Source organism: Schistocerca serialis, chromosome 1 (assembly GCF_023864345.2).
Source record: "Schistocerca serialis cubense isolate TAMUIC-IGC-003099 chromosome 1, iqSchSeri2.2, whole genome shotgun sequence".
Classification (NCBI taxonomy): Eukaryota; Metazoa; Arthropoda; class Insecta; order Orthoptera; family Acrididae; genus Schistocerca; species Schistocerca serialis.
Window position 1 is genome coordinate 871,822,892 of NC_064638.1, and position 20,861 is coordinate 871,843,752.

Sequence of the window (20,861 nt, forward strand, 5' to 3'; positions counted from 1 at the left end):
TTTCTGTACTGCTATTTGGTCATTCTCAGCCATCGACCTCTCTTTCTGTTCTCCCACTTTTGCCGACTTTTCAGTGAGAGGTCATTGACGACCTTCATACCAGTGACCACTTCCCAATCTACCTTCACCTACTAAATGACTCACCACCTGAAGTTAAGCCCCCAAAATGGATTGTCAGCAGGGCTAACTGGAGGCGTGTCAGCCAGGTGGCCGTGTTCGAACATTGCGACAGCGTCCAAGGGTGGGCTGACCACATCACACGTGTGATCCATCGTGCCGCTGATCTCTCCACCCCACATTCCTCAGGTCGTCTTAGGAGTACCTTGGTGGACATATGAGTGCCATTCTGTGATCCGGGAAAGACGTGCGGCTCTTAGATATTTTAAATGTCAGAGAACAGCAGACAATCTTAGGGTCTTTCGAGTCGCGACGGCCACGGCTAAATGCGTCGTTAGGGAGAGTAAGAAAAGGTCATGGCAAGCGTTCCTGGACTCTATCAATTGTTCCACTCCTTCTATAAAAATATGGGAAGCCATTTGAAGGATTTCTGGTAAACACAGCTATTTACCGATAGCTGCAATGCTGAAACAGGTGCCTCCAAACAACACCCGAAACATTGCTCAGTGAGGCTCTCTTACTCGCGGATCATTGGTGCTGCCCATCTTGAGGGTAGCTGCCCACAGGTGCTTATCAGACCAGCATCTGTGCGGAGGCGGGGGAACCGCCACTTACAATCTACCGCCAGCTCCTCACTCAAACTTCACCCGCACACCATACTGTCGCTCATCCACCTCTGGAATGCCTATTTTTCAACTGTCCATGAGGCTTGATGCCATTTGGAATCCACATGCAGTGTGTGCTGTAGTCACTTGATGTGGAGCCAGTATGACCCCAAATCAATGGTTTTAACCATCTGCTGCCCTGGTTACTGGAGAGGCCAGATTGATTTTAGATTTGGTGCAGTACAGGAGAGATAGCACTCCTGCTTCCATTTTTAATGTGATATTCACTGATATTTTATCCGAGTACCATGACCATGTAGCTGGTTTTACGGATGGGTACAAGCAGGGGGACACTGTTGGTTGCTCTGTCGTTTTGCTGGATCGTATAGTCAACGTCAGACTGTCTCCAGAATTTACCATCTTTGAAGCAGGATTATATGTGATCTTTTGAGCACTGGAGCAGATGAGGTGTTCTCCTGGTGTCAGTCAGATTTCTTGCCTGCTCAGATTCTCTGAGTGCCCTTTACTCTCTCCAACATTTGTACCCAGCAGATACAGTAACCCAGAATATCCAGGATGACCTCCTACACCTACAATGACAGGGGAAGGAGATTTCTTTCTGCTGGGCACCTGGACACATTGGAATTGCAGGGAATGAAAGGACGGATCGAGCAGCTAAGGAGGCGTGTCGTGATCCTCTGGTATTTTGGTGTGCTACCCCCTTGCATACTATCACCTAACTTTTGAGATACAAAGTCATGTGTAGACGGGAAGACAAATGGCTGGCTGCAACCGATAAAAAGCTCCATGTCATCAAGCCCACAACTCAGCCGTGGAATACTTCCTTCCAGCCACGTCGGTGAGACGAGGTCCTTTTTACTCATCTTCGAATAGGCCACACTCCTATGATAATGGACTCTTACTCCGGCGAGAGAACCCTCCAATGTGTGGTGCTTGTGGCATGCAGATAACGGTGTGCCACATTTTATTGGACTGCATTTTATTTGCCGACCAGCGGGCTGAGGCAGATCTGCTGTCTATTTTATGTAATGATCAAACGAATGTGGTTAAAGTTTTAAAGTTTTGTGAATTGACCTACATTTTTAACAAGATTTTAGGGAGATGTTCTTAATGTGTCCAAGGGTGGCTGGCTCACTCTAATTTTTTGTAAGTGGTCAGCCAGTCACATTTCCCTGTGCTTTTCTTTTAGTTCTTATGCGTTTTGTTTTCTCTGTGTTTTAATTCCTTGATTAACTCTCTTCTCTCCTAATTTGTTTTAGTGCGCATGAGAGTGCATCTGATACAGAGTAATTGTGTGGTCATTTCGAGTGCAAGCTTGTACAAACACTTTTAGTTCATCTCCGTATTCATTTGGTTTCATAAGTGTAAGGGCGCTGGTGACCTCGACATTGGGTGCCCATCAGATACACACAAACACACGCAGTTCACACTAAGTAGCAGTTTTTCTTCTGTTTCCCCTCCTTGAAAATGGAAAACATATATTATCTTTCTTCATTCGGATGGAATTTTAATTCATTGACAACAGTTGCCAGCCGAGTGGTTCTAGGCGCTTCAGTCCTGAACCACGCGGCTGCTACGGTCGCAGGTTCGAATCCTGCCTCGGGCATGGCTGTGTGTGATGTCCTTAGGTTAGTTGGGTTTAAGTAGTTCTAAGTCTTAGGGGACTGATGACCTCAGATGTTAAGTCCCATAGTGATTAGAGCCATTTGAACCATTTGATAACAGTTGTTCATAAGGTCCATTTTTTTTTTTCCAAAATTGCGTCCTCCAGCTTTTAGTAACTCCACAGGAATAGGAATATTTCCAGGACCGGGTGATTGCACATTCTTCATTGTAGCTAATGCGCTGTTCACTTTCTGTAGCACAATGATCGTATTTCAAAAGTTGCTTTGTATATTGTCCTGTCTGCCCAAATAAAAATGACAATGGTCCACTGAAGTAAATTTATCTGGTTAATAAAACTTACCAAATAAACTACATTTCAATATTTTCATGGCAATACATGTTAAAAAAAATTTATTTTACAATATCAATGAAGGTGTACAGTACAGAATAATATTATTCAAACTAGCCTCATATTTGGACCCTTTATATTGGTATAGCAATTTTATTGACTTCTGTCTTGCTGTATGCAGGCATTTGAAGATTCTACATGTGCCCATGTATGTATGCTACATGCATCAAATCTGTTACAAGTGACTGGTTGCTTATCCTCATTTTTATTTATAATAAACTTGAGATTGCTCGTGCCATTTTTGAAGTAAATCATTAGATTATGGTAGCAATGAACATAAATCTAAAAATTTGAAAAAACTTCAGTCTTTCATGCAATGTATCATGTATAAAATGTATGATGCTTTGTTCTATTTAACATGTTGGTGTCAGTCAAACAGTGAAATCAAAATAACAAAGTGGTTACAAAAAATTGATACATTTACCGCCAAGCTAACTTTCACATCATGTGTAAGTTAGGAAGTGCTACCAGGCATCTAGCTAGCATAAGGAGATAAAAATAATGGGGTAAAATTGTCAAACAATTCCTCATAAGCAACATATTTCTGTAAAGGAATGATTTGGATTGGTGAATCACGCTATACCCTGTGGAAATCTAGTGGAAGGGTTTGGGTTGGGGATTGAAAAAAAAAAAACATTGAGAACATTACCTGCCACCATACATAGGACCCGGCAATGAAGTATGGAGGATTTGCTGTTATGATATGCGGGTGTTTTTCATGGTTTGGGTGTGGTCCCTTGTTGCACTTAAGAAAAATTGTTGCACTTAAGGAAAAAGCTAAATGCAGAAGTATGTGAACAAATTTTACGCCATTTTCTAATGTCTGTAGGGAAGGAACAGTTTGCAGACAATGATTGGCTGTATCAGTGTGACAGTGTAGCCTATCATAAAGCAGCATCTGTGAGGCAATGGTTTAGGGACAATGTTGTTGTTGTTGTTGTGGTCTTCAGTCCTGAGACTGGTTTGATGCAGCTCTCCATGCTACTCTATCCTGTGCAAGCTTCTTCATCTCCCAGTACCTACTGCAACCTACATCCTTCTGAATCTGCTTAGTGTATTGATCTCTTGGTCTCCCTCTACGATTTTACCCTCCACGCTGCCCTCCAATGCTAAATTGGTGATCCCTTGATGCCTCAAAACATGTCCTACCAACCGATCCCTTCTTCTAGTCAAGTTGTGCCACAAACTTCTCTTCTCCCCAATCCTATTCAATACCTCCTCATTAGTTACGTGATCTACCCACCTTATCTTCAGCATTCTTCTGTAGCACCACATTTCGAAAGCTTCTATTCTCTTCCTGTCCAAACTGGTTATCGTCCATGTTTCACTTCCATACATGGCTACACTCCATACAAATACTTTCAGAAACGACTTCCTGACACTTAAATCTATACTCGATGTTAAATAATTTCTCTTCTTCAGAAACGATTTCCTTGCCATTGCCAGTCTTCATTTTATATCCTCTCTACTTCGACCATCATCAGTTATTTTACTCCCTAAATAGCAAAACTCCTTTACTACTTTAAGTGTCTCATTTCCTAATCTAATCCCCTCAGCATCACCCGATTTAATTTGACTACGTTCCATTATTTATGGACAATAACAGTCCTGAAATGAATAACACTGCCCCAAGTCCCAACCTGAAACCAGTGGAACACCTTTGGGATGACTTAAGACATCGACTTCACTCCAGACCCCAGTGTCCATCGTCAGTACCTTCTGCAGTTTTGGCTTGAAGAAGAATAAATTTTTCAGCACACAAAGTGAGATTATATTTTAATCAAGTTGGTTTACTGGAGTTTGATACTATGAAATCAATCGTAAGGAAAAATTGTTGGGCTGGTGAAAAGGAATGAATGTTAAAATCCCTTGGTAGCATCTTCCACACAGCACTGTTTAATTATGGCAAATACATGTTTTAAGAATAATGAAAGAAGGTTTTATGTATGGAAAAGTCCAGAAGACACACAGATTATTATATAATAAGACAGATTTTGAAACTAGATTTTAAACCACAAAAACATTCACAGGGGCAGATGTGCACTCTGTAATTGTCTGGTTACAAACTGCAGATTAAAACTGAAGAAATTGCAGAAATATGGGAAATTAGTGAGATGGGATTTGGATAAATTGAAATAACCATAGGTTGAATTTCGCAAAGGGACCTTTAGGCGGCGGCGGTAGCAGCAGCAGCAGCTAGCGCGCCTCTCCAGAACAGTGACAGTGTGTCAGTAGCTGTCTGTTGAGGGCTGTCAGTAGCTGTCTGTTGAGGGCAGCAACATTATCCCTTGGTGAAGACAATCGACTGTGGCCTGGTTTCCTGGGCCTGTCAGTGTTCTTCATTGTCCCACATGGGCCAGCTTTTTGTTTCAGGTTTTCAATTCTTTATTTCCTGCTGTGTCAGTGGGCTGAAAGTTGTTCTGCAGATGATTTATATGTTCTTAGTCCACTGTGTGTGGTTGGCAGAATTGTACTATGCTCCCTTCACAGTGAGGTCGTACTGCTGATTGGCTATTTGAACATCTTGCTCAGTGTGTGCCAGTGGGCTCAGTCGTGTGGCATGATATTTTGCAGTATTGACCCTTGTGTGTTCGTCACTCTAATTACAACACTGCACTCAGGCCTCTCTTGGCTTCACATAGTACTGGCTAGGAAAAACATTTTGCATCCACACATCAAGAGGTGGGGGTGGGGGGGGCGTAAAAATTATTGGAGACCATGGCTTGAATACAGTAAAGTGTATCTAGGCTGCAGAGCTGAAAAGGCTTGCACAGAAAAGACTAATGTTGAAAAGTGGAACATGTTCTAGCAACATTTACTAGATGATGATTTTTGCTTTTGTGTGGAGTCAGTCATAGGAACCTTTCTGAAAGAGATAAGCACCACTTGACTGTACAACAGGTCTTATTCCACAATCTAGATTTTGGCCTGAGACCCTTTTCAAGTGTTAAAAGTATCAAAAATCATTAGACTTGAGTAGAACACAAGTCATCATCAAAATGTGTATCTTTGGTTATATAAACCAATTTTGGTAAAAGTATATCCAAGAACATAGGTGTAATAGGCCAATTTACCATGGTTGTGGAATAAATAAGTGTCCAAATCACAGGTTTAAACTTCATAATACTGTGTCTTACAAGTCACTGCTTAGACGTGCTTTCCTAGTTGATTGTTCATAAAAGAGGTATTGTCTTATAACTTGATCATGGATGAGTTCATCTTGGCTACACTTACACCAGATTTGCTGGTTGTCTAAAATGAATGAACTTAACTTGATCACGTTATGGGTAAGGGTTTTCTTCTGACTTATAATGAAGTGAGAAAACCTGAGAGATCACCTTTGTTGATATTTATCCTGTCATTAAATTTGAGGCCGGCTTCATTAGTCCACAGTACAACAGTTGAAGCCCAGACTTTGAGTCGGAAACCAGGCACAGAAGGTGGTTTTTGTCTGTAATTAACCTTTCCTTAATTCATAATAAATTTAAATGTGGTATGTTCATTAAAAAAAGTGCCATGTAGATTTCTTAAAGTGGAACTTCAGGTCTCCCTGGAATCCCATGCTACTGGTACTTAAAAAAGATCTGCATCAAAGTGCATTGCAGCAAGAACGTCTGCACTTCCATTGTCTTCAATTTTGAGAGTTCTTTTGAACAGTACTAACTTTTCCCCATGTTCCAACTGAAAATTCTGAAGTTGAGTTAGTTTCTTCAGTTTTCCAGCAGTTTCCAGGCTATTTGAGTTTCACCTATTCTTTTTGTCCTTATTGGTTTTCCCAAAATGCATTTAACTGGAAAAAGATCAATGGCACCAATTCCAAGAAAAAGTGCCAATACCATAGATCTGAAGCACGCTGTACATAATAATTCTGAATTAATCCATTGTGTCAGATCAGTTGGAAGTGAGAGTTGACATGAAATTATAAATGGAAATAAAGAGTTTAAAACAGCACAAACTGTTAGATGAGAGGGAGAGGAGAGGCAGAATTGATAGTACTAAGCTTAGACTGCATGTTTGATCGTGACAATTTACTATGGGCTTTAAGTCCACACACTGCTAGACACTGAAATCTCTTCACTCCCTCATATAAAATATGTTCCATTTTTTTAGTGAAGTGCTTATCCACTCCACCTTGTGTGAAGTGGCTTCACTTCCTTGCACATTTCACTGTAATGTAGAACATACACAGTTTGTCACCATGAATCTGTTATTGCTTTTTAGCTGAAAATATTGAATAATGAAGTGTTGTACTTATTCTGAGTTTGAGTGGTGGCACTTTCTTCCCTGTCAGACAGGAATGCTATCACAAGGTGAAGTAAATTATTCTTTTTGTGTGCTTGTATAGCATCCATTCATTGTGGAGCTGATGTATGCATTCCAAACTGGAGGCAAACTGTATCTCATACTGGAATACCTTAGTGGTGGGGAACTCTTCATGCACTTGGAGCGTGAGGGTATATTTCTAGAAGATACTGCCTGGTATGTACTAGCATGTATTTTGCTACACTTTTATTATAATTTGGAAATATATTTTCTTTTATGTTTATAGTTATATTGCGATACTATTACTTTGTGTTTTTTCTCATATTTTCAATTACACCCTAAGAATAATGTTATTGCATTATTGTTATCCATTAAAAGTGATGAAAATTGCATATAAGAGTAAATAAAATATGCAAGAATTGTACAGAAGAGAACATCAATATTGTAGTTAATATCCATTGGAAGGACAAAGTGAAATATTCATGCTAAAGGAAATATGTGTATGCTCTGGCAAACAACATGTTAACTCCCATTATTTCCAGTGCATATACTGTTGCAGTGGTACATGTTCTCAGTTTCATTAACTGTAAATCTGTTTTTATAACCATTTTAGAATGGTGCAAGGAAGTAATTTCCATTGTTCTAGGCGATTTGTGCCTGTATAAAATGTTTGTCTTAAAACTGCTTATACGAATGTTCTTCACCTCAAATGGTAACACAGAAAACAAGTATTTAGGCACTTCTTATCAGCTTGAAAATTGAGCTAGTTAACTTCAGAAATGGAAAAATATGGAGGGGGAACACATTGATAATGGAAAATTACATAAGAGGTGCTTATCAGCCACCAGTGACAGAAGTTAGTTGTTGTTAATCACAGTGTAGCTGACAATTAAAATTCTGAGAGCATACATTCTGATAGGAGTTGGCCAGTATATTGCTTCTTCTTGTGTGTATCCCACAAAAATTTGAGTCTTATAGCTCACACTAAGGCCTATGAACAATTGCTGATTAGTCTTCCAGGTTGTATGGGTATGGTTTCTGCTGTTTCGTGCAGAAGGTCACTGGACATTTTCAGAGATGCTCTGGGTGACACAGAGTTTTGCCAACAGATGAGTTGGATGTGCCAGGCTGACATAAATACTGTGTAAAATGGGCATCTTCAAGTTTACATATGATCAGCATATATATAATCCTTGTAAGAAGATAAAACTCGGCTTTTGTCGCCTGTCAAGGATTAAAAACTTGTATATTGATTTTGCAGATCCTCTATCCTTAAATGTTTCATGGCTTCTTATTTTCTGTTAAGGTCATCTCCATGCTTGCATATTTTTGTGGCATTTGATATAGCCTTGATAATATATTGCCATTGTAGATAAAAGCTTGGTTTTGGAAAACTTCACATCAGGATTTCCTGACTGAAGCACATGATTTGTTCCAGCTGAGTTTTTTTCTGTAGTCAGCAAAGACTTTGATGTTCTGTCTGTCTTGTATTCGTGATTCTTGTGGTAGTTCAGATGTAAACCTTTCCATTAGTACACAGAAGCCTGTTTATCCCATATGCCAAAAGAAAAGGATGTTCATCCTATACAGATTGGAGTGCTTCACACTACCAATGCAGAGCTCGGCAAGAATCAACACAGAGTTTGGCAGAAAGTAACACTGGATTTGCTCAGGAAACTAGATCCAGTCTCACAAGGAACCCCTTCAGTGTGAGGTTGCAAAAGGCCATATATATTTATAGCATTCGACACCCGACATATTGTCTGTCATGCAACCACAATATTGGCTGCTAATGGTAACAGGGGACGGGAGGAGCGTGTCATCAGATATACTGGCAATCATAAGGGATTCTTTGTGATGAGTTCCACATCTCAAAAACCTAAATGGGTTGAGATGAAAGAATTGATGCCTCTTCGAGCTGCATCCGGATACCTCATGGTGTCACTCAAGGAAGATGGTGACAATTTAATGACAGTTAATACATTTGTTATTCAAAAGGGTGTAGATTCCATTGCCAGTCCTGTGAAGTCCTGCTCTTGGTTGTGTAATGGGACCTTGCTTTTGAAAACGGATAGTGCTTTTCAAGCATAGAAACTTCATGATGTAACACTTCTCCATAGCTACCCTCTTAAAGTAAAGGCGCACCGCACTCTGAACTCCCCCTGTGGTGTCATATACACTAGGCTGCTTGATGGTCTGACTGAGACTGAAATAACAGCCTATCTCACTGACCAGGGAGTGACTGCAGTTCGTTCTCCACATCATGAAAAGGGTTGATAAAGAATTAGTCCCAAAAGCACTCTACTCCTCACATTTGACCATGTGGTACTTCCATCAAAAATTAAGGCTGGCTACAAAGCTATTACTGTCAGACCATATATCCCAAATCCCACATGTTGTTATAAATGTCAGGGCTACAACCACACCCTGAATCTTGTGAAAAAGCAGCTAAATAAGTCACCTGCGGCAGGGATTCTCATGAGGGTGTGTGTCCAAGTCCTTCCCCTCACTCTATCAACTACAAGGATGATCATGCTGCTTCATCCAGTGACTGTCTAATCTACCTCAGTGAGACAGCCATTCAGGAGATCTGGGTGAAAGAAAAGGTCCCTACTCACATTGCTTGGATAATGTTTACTAGCTGTAAACCTTATACACCACCCTCTGACAATTACAGTACAGCTCTCACTACACCCTTACCTATGAAGGACATGATTATATAGACTTGCGACTTCCAATTTAGCGCCACAGTTGTGAAATTGTCGAGCTCCAAGGTCACCTCCTCATCTTCACCTGCTACAGTTGCACACTACACCAATAAACTTTTGTCTGCATCAGTGAAATTGCTTGCCTCGCAAACAGAAGCATGGAAAGCCAAAAAAGAGTACACCCACAATGACTTTCTGCACACTTCTGGCCAGCCATTGTCTCAGTCTGCACTTGACAAACGTCAAGGTTCCGAGCAGTCAAAGGAAGTCACCATCTCCACCTCGATGTTCGTCTTCAACAATGTCACTACACGATACCTTCACCCAACCAACCTTCATTTCACCAGGACACACCTCCTACAACCACTCTGTTCCCCAACTGAAAGCGAATACAGACACCTCTGTCAAACTAATGGACCCGAACCATCCAACCTCAGAACCTGGTTGTTGTGTATGTTCAAATTCTGGCACTCGGCAGCCACCACTGTAACTACCGCCACATTTGACACATCTCCTGTCTATCTTCAAATATGGTTATTCTCCAATAGAACATTCACAGCATGAAATCAAATAGGGTTAAATTACAGCTTCACTTTCGATCATACTGTCCAGTCCTTTTCTACCTCCAGGAACAAAATTACGCTCTTACAATCACTTCCACTTCCCACACTTAATTTCAGTCCATTTTTGACATGCTTATGAGGCAGGGAACTGTGGTTCATGAGGTAGTTGTGTTGTTCATTCAAGCTGATGTCTGTAGTCACACCATTTCCTTGCACATCCAGCTTCAAGTTGTTGCTATTCGTCTTTCCCTTCCTGGTTTAATCTTCTCTGTTCACAACATCTACTCACTCTCGTCTTCAGCTGTCAGCAGGGCAGGCATTTTGTAACTTATTGCTCAGCTTTTCCTATTGTTTTGCTGCTCAGCGACTTCAGTGCCCACCATCGCCTTTGGGGCTCTAGACGCCCCTGTCAGAGAGGCTCTCTCCTAGTAAGTATCTACAACCTGCTCAATCTAATCTGACAAACTGTGTGTTGGCTTCTGTCTCGGGTTCTTTGGCCAACATTTGTCTAATGATTTTTCTGCTGTTTTACCAGCACGAGTGACTGCCATTGTCAAGATTTCATTCTCCAGCAATTTGGTTCCATGCACTCCTTTTCCCACTTGGACCTTGTGATCTGTACTGCTCAGCTTGCTCATCGTAACGAGTGGTCCATTCTCTCCGACACACTCTCAAGTGACCACTATTTCTGTGTCATTCATTTGCTAATGCTTATCCCATCTGTGCGTCCAGCCAATTGGCACCTTTCTGAAGATGACTGGCAGCTCTACTCCTAACTGGCCACTTTCAATGAACACCATCTTCCCTGCATTGATGACCAGGTAGAAACATTACAAACGCTATCCTTACTGCCACGGAATGTTCCATACCGCACACCTCTTCCTCACCGCGACGTGCCCCCACCTCCTGGTGGACTGAGGCATGCCATGACGTAATCTGTGTGTGAAGACAAGCTCTCCGCATTTTTAAACGCCATCCATGATGGTGAACTGTATCTGCTATAAATAACTATGTGTGCAGTGTTGCCACATTTTCAGGGATAGCAAAAAGGATAGTTAGCTTCCTTTTCAAAGCTCTTTCAACAGTTGTACTCCCTCTTCTGTTGTTTGCGGTAATCTCTGTTGGCTTTCACGAAACGGTTTATTCCCCAGTTCCTGGTCTGTTGTGGTAGACCCTCTTGATATCTCCAACATCTTGGGCAGATATTTTGCAGACATTTAGAGTTCCACCCACTACCATCATTCCTTCTTCCCTCTGAAACAGGTGCCGGAGACAAGTATGATATCCTTCTCCTCTGAATTATGACTGTTACAATACTGTTTTAACTATGAGGCAGCTTAAACATGCATTCTCTTTGTCGCAGTCATCTACTCCAGGACAGGACAGTGTTAACATTCTGAAGTTGCAACACCTATGTCCTGAGGGTCTACACTTTCTCTTCCATACATATAGCCACATTTGGACAGATGGCACATTCCCCATTCGCTGGCATGAGGCTATTGTGACTCATATACCTGAGCCTGGTAAGGACAAACACCTTCCTTCCACCTACCGTCCAATTTCCTTCACCTATAGTGTCCACAAGATGATGGAACATGTGATTAATGGTCGGCTGGTGTGGGGGTTCGAATATCTGAATCTCCTCACTAACTCTCAATGTGGATTCCATAGGCGACCCTCTGCAATTGATCATCTTGTAACCTTGTCAACCCATATTATGAACAATTTTTTGCAGAAGTGCCGAACTGTGGCTATGTTTTTTGATTTGGAGAAGGAATATGACACCTGCTGGAGGATGGGTATCCTCCACATTATGGACGAGTGGGGATTCTGGTTTTGCCTACCCCTTTTTATCCAGCAATTTTTAAAAGGCCCTGTTTTCAAGGTATGTGTGGGCTCGGCTCTGTCGGACACTCATTCAAGAGCACGGAGTGCCTCAGGGTTCTGTGCTCAGCATTGTCTTGTTTCCCAAAACCATTAACCTTATTATGGATTATCTCTCGGCAGATATCTCAGGCTCTTCTTTCATTAATGACTTTGCAATCTATTGCTCCTCTCAGCAAACCTGTCTACCTGAGCAACACCTTCAGAGATGTCTTGATCGTCTTTATTTGTGGAGTGTCAACAATTGCTTCTGCTTTTACACTGACAAGACTGTCTGTCTGAACTTCTGGCAGTGCCAGGACATTCTTCCCCTGTCCCTATGTCTTGGCCAGTTCCTTCTTCTGTTCATTGACGCATCAAAATTCTTGGGACTCATGTTTGATAGGAAACTCTGTTGGTCTTCCCACATCTCTTCCATGACAGCTTGTTGTACTCGCTCCCTCGGTGTATTGTGTGTTTCGTGCAGTACCTTGTGGGGAACAGATCGAACCATCCTCTGCCGTTTATACCGGTCCCTTGTCCATTTGAAACTGGATTATGGCTGTATTGTACATTCAAACCCACATCCGCCTATCTTACGTTGTCTTAACACCATCCACCATTGCGAGATACGTTTAGCCACTGGTCCCTTCTGTACCAGTCCCGTTGAGTCTTTGTGCTGTGGCTGCTGATTTATGGTTGTCCTTACGTGACCTGTCTTCTATGCCTGTTCACCCATCCTATGCTCCCTCTTTTGCTGATTCTCTTGACAGGCAGTATGGGCTGCGCCCATCTTCTCTGTTGCCTCTGAGAGTTCACTTTCATTTGCTGCTTGGGCAGCTTTGCTTTATGCTCCCTGCCACATTCCCCATGGGTGCATTCTCTTCACCACACTGGCTTCGTGCCGAGGTACATGTTCATTCAGACTCCATTCACTTCCTAAGGGCACAACTACTGGCCTGATGTATCGCAGTGAGTTTCTTGCACTTTTCACATGGCTTGGGGCAGTTGTCTTCTCCTACACCGACAGTTCCAAGACCAACCAAGGTGTCGGGTGCGCCCTTGTATGAGGACCTTGTTTTTTCAACCTCCGGTAGGCTATACACAAGACAAGTTCATAAAAAACAATTATTTTATTACCAAAAGTTTTGTACACTTATGGTTACTTTTCAACATAATCACCAAAAAGGTTGAGACATTTGCCACTGGACTTGCATTTGGGAGGACCATGGTTTAATCCTGTGTCCAGCCTTCCTGATGGAGGTTTTCCGTGATTTCCCTAAATCGCATCAGGCAAATGCCAGGATGGTTCCTTTGAAAGGGTGCAGCCAAATTCTTTTCCCGTCCTTCCCTACTCCGATGAGACCGATGACCTCGCTGTCTGGTCTCCTCCCCCAAAACAACCCAACCCCAAAAAATGTTGCTGCCAATGATATCAAACGAGCATTGACATTGTTTTGAAGATCTTTGTTGGTTTGAAAGTGCTTCCCTCCTACCCACGTCTTCAGTTCAGGGAAAGGTGAGTCACTGGGTGCTGGGTCAGGACTGTATGGCGGATGATTGAAAATGTCCCATTGAAATTGTTCAAGAAGCTGTTGGGTTGTGCCAGCACAGTTCCTGAAATCAGCATTCCTCTTAGTTTGTTTTGAATGGCTCTCCACAAATGTCGTAAAGTTTCACACTAAGCAGCTGCATTGATAGTGGTTCCAGGCTGCATAAACTCTACAAGCAACACACCTTTTTGGTCCCAAAACACGGTCATCATAACCTTTCTGTTGTTGAATGTTTGTTTGAATTTCTTTGGTTTGTTTGGTGAATTTGGATGCATCCATTGTTGTGATTGTAGTTTTGTTTCTGGTGTGTCATATTGGATCCAAGTTTCATCTCCATTAACAATTGATTTCCAAAAGTTCTCTCCATCATCATGATAATGGTCAAGGAAATTCAAAGCTGACACCACTCGGTGACTTTTATGGGCGTTCACCGACATTTTGGAACCCAACAACCAGAAAGTTTTTTGTAGCCTAGAGTGTACGACAGATATTGAAACTTCTAGAATTTCCATATACAAAGCAGTTATGGTGAACCTATGATTTTCTCTAACCATGCTGTCAACTTGTTCTACAAATTTGGCTGTAACAGCAGACTTGTGTCCTTGGTCCACTTAATGCACATAATTTCGGCCATCATAACTTTCAGCACCATTCACGTCCACCACCATCAGTCATGAAGTTATCACTGTACACTCAGCTCATTCTCCAATGAATTAAACATATAACATGTCTGCCTCAGTTGCAAATAGAAACCAATCTTTACATAGGCTACAGCCAAAATAATTTGACCTCCTTCAGAAGCTATTGACACTAAATTATTGCATGCCAAAGTTTGGCCATGTCAAGTATAAAACTATAGCACCGTAGTACCTAGTCATAAATATACATTACTTAGCTGAAGGGAAACAGCAGGCCCCACAGCGCGGACGAGATTGGTAGGCTGCGAGAGCTGCGCAGGAACTAATCGCAGCAAGCAGCTATGTACTCAGCACCGCTGATAGCCATGCGCATGCACGCATGGAAATATAGGTGCTTAACAGTAGCTACCTTTACATTAGGAATTGGATTAATATAAGCATTAAAACTGTTAATGGCGTAATATGTAACCGAACTTACTTCTGAGGAGAACGAGAACCCTTTAAACAGATTTGGAGCCCGTAAGAAAGACTAGCTATTACTCGGCAAAATTATTTCTCAATTTTGAATAAATTACTATTCAACTAAAGAAAGTAGAGTCTGGCGTCGGGGACTGCAAAGGCAACATAACATCAGGGCTGGTGAAGCAATGGTTGAAAACCTTCAAAAAAGTTCTTATTTCTCAATTGTAGCTGGTCATTAAGCAGGTTTTCTGTATCAAGCAACAGGTGTTTAAAGATATGCAACTCCTCAAGGATGTCAGGCCTAGTGCCTTTAACCTCGCAATTTAATAGCTCTGTGTTATTTGGTCTATTGGGATCATGGGCCAATTGAACAAGGTGCTCTGCAAAAGTCGAGCCACACGTGCCATCACCATTTTTCGTGGGTATATTTTCTTTATATGTAGCTGAGAGGGCTCTCCCTGTCTGGCTGATGTAATACCTCAGGTAATCGCTACAGGTGATTTTGTACACCCCAGAATGAGAATTTGTCATTGGTATTCTTTAACGAGTGGACCATTTTTTTATGCTGTTATTTGTAGAATATGCAATTTTAAAGCCGTGGCTCTTTAAGAGTCACCCTATTTTATAAGATGCTTAGGAAGGGAATAAAATGAAGCTAGTGGAGTTATCCTCTGGTGCGATACCCAGTGTAGATGAGGTCGTAATTTGTCTACCTGTTTTCTTGTTAAAGAGCTGTCTCACAATTTCTGGTTTATATCCATTATTATAGGCGATAACTTCTATGGTTTGAATTCATTCTCCATTGCATCTGTTGAAAGAGGAATGGCTAGTGCTTGGTGTATGCAAGAATGGAAGGAGGCCTTATTGTGGGCTTGGGGATGTCTACTTAAAGATGATGCGCAAGAGTGTCATTAATTCATCTATTTCAGTGTTCGATAATTTTTCGTGGAAACGCAAGTTAGCATCTAAAATGTCTAAAGTTTGGTTTACTGGCACGTTAGTGTACAGATTTGTGATGTCAAAGGAAACGAGTTTAGAAACATCAGAGCAAATTAAAGTTTTCAATCTGCTAGCTAGGTCAACAGAGTTTTTAACAGAGTAATTATCCACAAGTACGAAGTTTTCTTTTCTTTTATAATGCAGACATCTGGCTAATTTATGATAAGCGCTGTTGGTGCTATCTATTATCGAACAGATCGGATGATTAATCTTGTGGACCTTAAATTATCTCCTTAAGATTGGCGGTTTTGGACTCATATTAATGAGCCATTTTTTTTTTTTTTTTTTTTTTTTTTGAGAGATTCCGCTAAAAGTTTTTTAGTGTTGTGAAGTCCTTCGGAAATTAGGAAGATAATAAACTCTCTCAAGAATAAAAGCTCACGTGGAATTGATGGCATTTCCAGCAGGATAATAAAAGCTTGTCCCCAAGAAATAAGTGGGATTCTTAGCCACATATTTAATAGCTCTCTGAAGCAGGGTATGTTCCCAGATAGACTGAAGTATGCCATTGTTAAACCACTGCATAAGAAAAGGGATATGTCCGATGTTAACAACTACCACCCAATCTCTCTTCTGACTGCCTTATCCAAAATTTTTGAAAAATTAATGTATTGTAGAGTAGCTTCATATCTTCGTGAAAATAAAGTTTTAACAAAATGTCAGTTTGGTTTCCAAAAGGGTTTTTCAACGGAAAATGCTGTATATACTTTCACTAATGAAATATTAAATGCTCCGAGTAACCGGAAGTCACCCATTGGGATTTTTTGTGATCTATCAAAGGCTTTTGATTGTGTAAATCATGGAATAGGCCTACTTCTAGATAAGCTGAAGTACTGTGGTATGAATGGGACAGTGCTCCAATGGTTTAAATCGTACCTAACTGGAAGAGTGCAGAAATAAATAAGCAGTTCACATAATATGCAAAAAACTGGTGATTTCTCAAACTGGGGAACAATCAAGAATGGGGTGCTGCAAGGTTCGGTCTTGGGTCCTCTGCTGTTCTTAATATATATTAATGACTTGCCATTCTATATTCACGAAGATGCAAAGCTGGTACTTTTTGCCGATGATACAAGTATAGCTATTGCACCCAACAGACAAGAATTAACTGGTAGTATTGTAAACGATGTTTTTCAGAAAATCATTAAGTGATTCTCTGCAAATGGGCTCTCATTAAACTTTGACAAAACACAGTATATACAGTTCCACATAGTAAATGGAATGACACCATTGATAAATATGGACTTCGATTAGAAATCTGTAGCTAATGTAGAATATTCAAAATTTCTAGGTGTATGCATTGATGAAGGGTTGAACTGGAAAAAGCACACCGAGGATCTGCTGAAACGGAGTTCAGCTACTTATGCTATTAGGGTCATTGCAAATTTTGGCGATATACATCTGAGTAAATTAGCTTACCATGCCTGTTTTCATTTTCTGCTTTCCTAGGGCACCATATTCTGGGGTAACTCATCATTGAGTAAATGAGTGTTCATTGCACAAAAGCGTGTAATCAGAATAATTGCTGGATCTCATGCATGATCATCCTGCAGACACTTATATATTCACTTATGAAATTTGTTATTAACAATCCGAACGAATTCAAAAGTAATGGCAGTGTACATGGCTACAACACTAGGAGAAAGGATGATCTTCACTATTCAAGGTTAAATCTAACTTTGGCTCAGAAGGGGGTAAATTATGCTGCTACGAAAGTCTTTGGTCACTTACCTAATAGCATCAAAAGTCTGGCAGATAGGCATATAGCATTTAAAAGGAAATTAAAAGAATTTCTTAATGGCAACTCCTTCTACTCATTAGATGAATTTTTGGATATAATAAGTGGGTCATTTCCCTAACTCCCCCCCCCCCAAAAAAAAAAAAAAAAAAAAATTAAAAATATTAAGTGACATGTAATATTTTGTGTAATGTAATATCTTGTATAGACACCTTTTATTAACCTGACACGTTCCACATCATTACGAAGTGTCGTATTCGTGATCTATGGAACAAGTACTAATCTAATCTAATCTACCCACTCTTTTTGCAAAGTGGTGGTGGGGTCTTTTTCGATTGATACACTATATTTTTCTTCAAAAAACTTTTCTGTCTTCTACGTACTCATCTTTACTAAAAATAATCAAGGAGTTGCTGTGTCGGCTTTAGTGACCAGGGCGTCAATATTTCTCAATTTACGATTAATGCTTTTTATGGTATTAAGTATGTTAGCATCCGTTTGCATGGTGGTCAATTCTTTTTCTAAAATTTTGCAAGACTCATGAGCTATTCGCGTTTGAATATTTTTGGCTGTTTTAGAGCAGTTGAGGCCTATTTTAAGATCCACTATTAGATTTTCTAATATGCCATCTTCACTAACTGTGGGTTCTATGTTGTATTGGAATCCTTTGGACAACAGCATATTTTCAGAAGATGTGAACTATTTTATTAACTGTTCTCTCATAAAAGTTGAGTTCCTTTATTGAATTAGTATAATTGCTCTGTGTGTTACAGCAGTCAGCCTTATTTGACATATTTGCAAGTTTTCTAGCATGCCTTTCGGCAATTTCGTCTTTACGATTCTCGAGCCATTCATTGGCCTGTGCCCAAAAGGAGTCTATTTTGTCAGATGTTTTACTGGATGACACACATTCTGTTGATCTCACTTTACTTTTTATTCACCACAGTGTCATGGCAAAGCAAATTTGATCTCAATGATGTTTTGAGAAATTTTCCGTACGGACATTCTTATCTTCAGATGCTCCTCATTTAAAGTTGCTTCATTGGGTTTTTGCCTCAGGTTTTTATTTAGTGATTGGTTTTCTTACATTATGATATGGGGCTTATGACCTTAGTAGTTTTGCACTCTAAACCACCGACCAACAAAATAATTTGCTTTTGCTTGATTCCTAGTCTGAGTATAAAAATTATACTTCTTTAGAGCAAACTGTCCCTTCTGAAAAGTGTGTGACATTGCAGTTCATACCACTTGGAACCACTGGGTAAATTCATCCTCTGAATGTTTGTTTTTTCCTTGTCTATAAAATGTATTATCAGACTATCTGCTGCTATGCCGTAAAGGATAACTAGTTTCATGATGAGCTCCATGGAGACTGTTTTGCATTCAGTTGCATGCCCTCACATTCGATCATTTCTCATCACTCCATTATGCCAGTATGATACTGTATGCATTGTCTAAGAGTGGATACCTAGCTGAACGTCCTGCATGATTTGTAACTCCAAAGGAGTTTGCCTTCAGTCTTGTTGATGTGAACTTTGTGATTACTGTCGTGTGCTATTTTTCATCTGTTGTTCATGGTGCAAGTTAACGGTTTGTTTTCAACATTTCTGCCCTCAGGGGCTCAGCATTCGTTTGTTGAGTACGGGCTTGGCGATCCCAGAGTTTCTGAGCAGGGGATTGGTAAGTGTCACCAGTCCTCTGCCACCGTAAGCTCTGAACATGCTTCAGCGACCACCATGCGGCACGGCTGTGGACTTTTGTGTGTCACAGAGAATGGGATCTCGGATTGACCGCCCGGATGACAAGGATGAAATAAACCTCTATAAAAAAAAAAACATCAATCTCAAGGTGTGATGTGTGCTGATGAGATGCATGGCTGTTGCGGAGGAACAGTCGTTAACGGGCAACCTCTGGGAAGCCTGCTGCACCTTAATTGTATAATGCTTACTCAGGCACATGGGGCATTGTATGAGTGGACCTTTATTTTCCTTGCTGCTCGTGGGACCAAGATGGAATCCTTAAAATCTTCTTCTCCTCCTGGCAGGAAGGGTGTACTGCCTGGGAGTACTCACACCATCATCCAAAAGAAAGAGGGAGACTAGTCGTCCTGATAATCAACTTGTTGTTTGTAACAGTGCTCAAGGAGTCATGAATTACAGTGTCTTTGTAGTGATCAAGAGGAAGGAGGGAATGTTTGAAAAAAGTTTCCCCCCTTCTATATCCAGGTTTAGAAGGGCTTGGTGGTACTGTAGTGTCTATTAAGCGATTATGAAACTGTTCCTTGCTGGTCGAGACTAAGCGGGCTAAGCTGGTGCAACTACTTAAGAAGCCACAGAAATTGGGTGAGTACGACATCATTGTTGAGTTGCATAACTCCCTTATCTCCAGCAAAGGTAACCTGCTGTGATATTATGGACATAGACATTGCTGAACTAAAAAAGAATGGGCACCACAGGTGATAATAGATGTGGAACAAAGGACACGTAAGACTGGCACCTTTATTGTAACATTCAATCCTGCGACTCTACCTGAACACATCATGACACGTTTCCTCTGACTTAGGGTTAGGCCCTATGTACCTAACCCTATGCCCTGCTTCAAATACCAGCATTTTGGACATACAACAGTTAATTGCAGAGGTGAAGCAGCTTGTGGGAAGTGTGGAATGGAAGCCCATGGAGCCTGGAGTGACTGCCCATCTCCATCATTCTGCATTAACTGCTCTGGGAGCCTCCCAGTCTGGAGCTGAGCCTGCCCTGTTTTTGCAGAGAAACACAAAATTCAGGAAATCAAAATGACAAAAAAGCAGTTCCCCTATGCAGGAGCCATGAAGGACTATTGGGTGATGAACACCCCCCCGCCCCCCAGCCCCCACCCCATCTTTGCCACTTTGTGCTTTGTTGGTGCTGAAACCTGTTACTAAGGTCGAAGCTTTGACTCGGACGACATCCAGTGTACATAGCGATCCAGGCAGCTATGACGTAAGAGACCAGTAATGCTTCCACAGTGCACAGCCCGAAAGCACCCCAAAAACAGAGTGCCCCTCAACGCCAACTTTCTTCAAAGAAAAGTGACTCTCACCACCAACTTTCCCCCCATTCGTGCTGGGAAATGGAGCAGGGAAAGGACCCAACATTTGGGTTGAAAACTCACCTGGGCGCCATCAGACATCATTCTGGCATGTCTGACTGATGATATCGTGGACTTTAATGCCTCATCACCAGGCCCAGTCAGCCCCACCACTCTTCCTCACTCTACAAGTGCCTCACCACCCTGGCGCAAAGACAGGGGTAATTAAAGACCACATTGATGAAATG

General features: G+C 41.2%; 1 protein-coding gene across 1 annotated transcript in view; it reads left to right on the top strand.

Annotated features, from left to right (window-relative positions):
• Nucleotides 1-20,861, top strand: part of LOC126486056 (ribosomal protein S6 kinase beta-1) — a 168,837-nt gene that overhangs the window by 58,540 nt on the left and 89,436 nt on the right. The window contains exon 4 of the mRNA XM_050108921.1: nt 7,103-7,236. Within this exon, the coding sequence (XP_049964878.1) occupies nt 7,103-7,236 (134 nt within the window). The remainder of the gene's footprint in view (nt 1-7,102; nt 7,237-20,861) is intronic.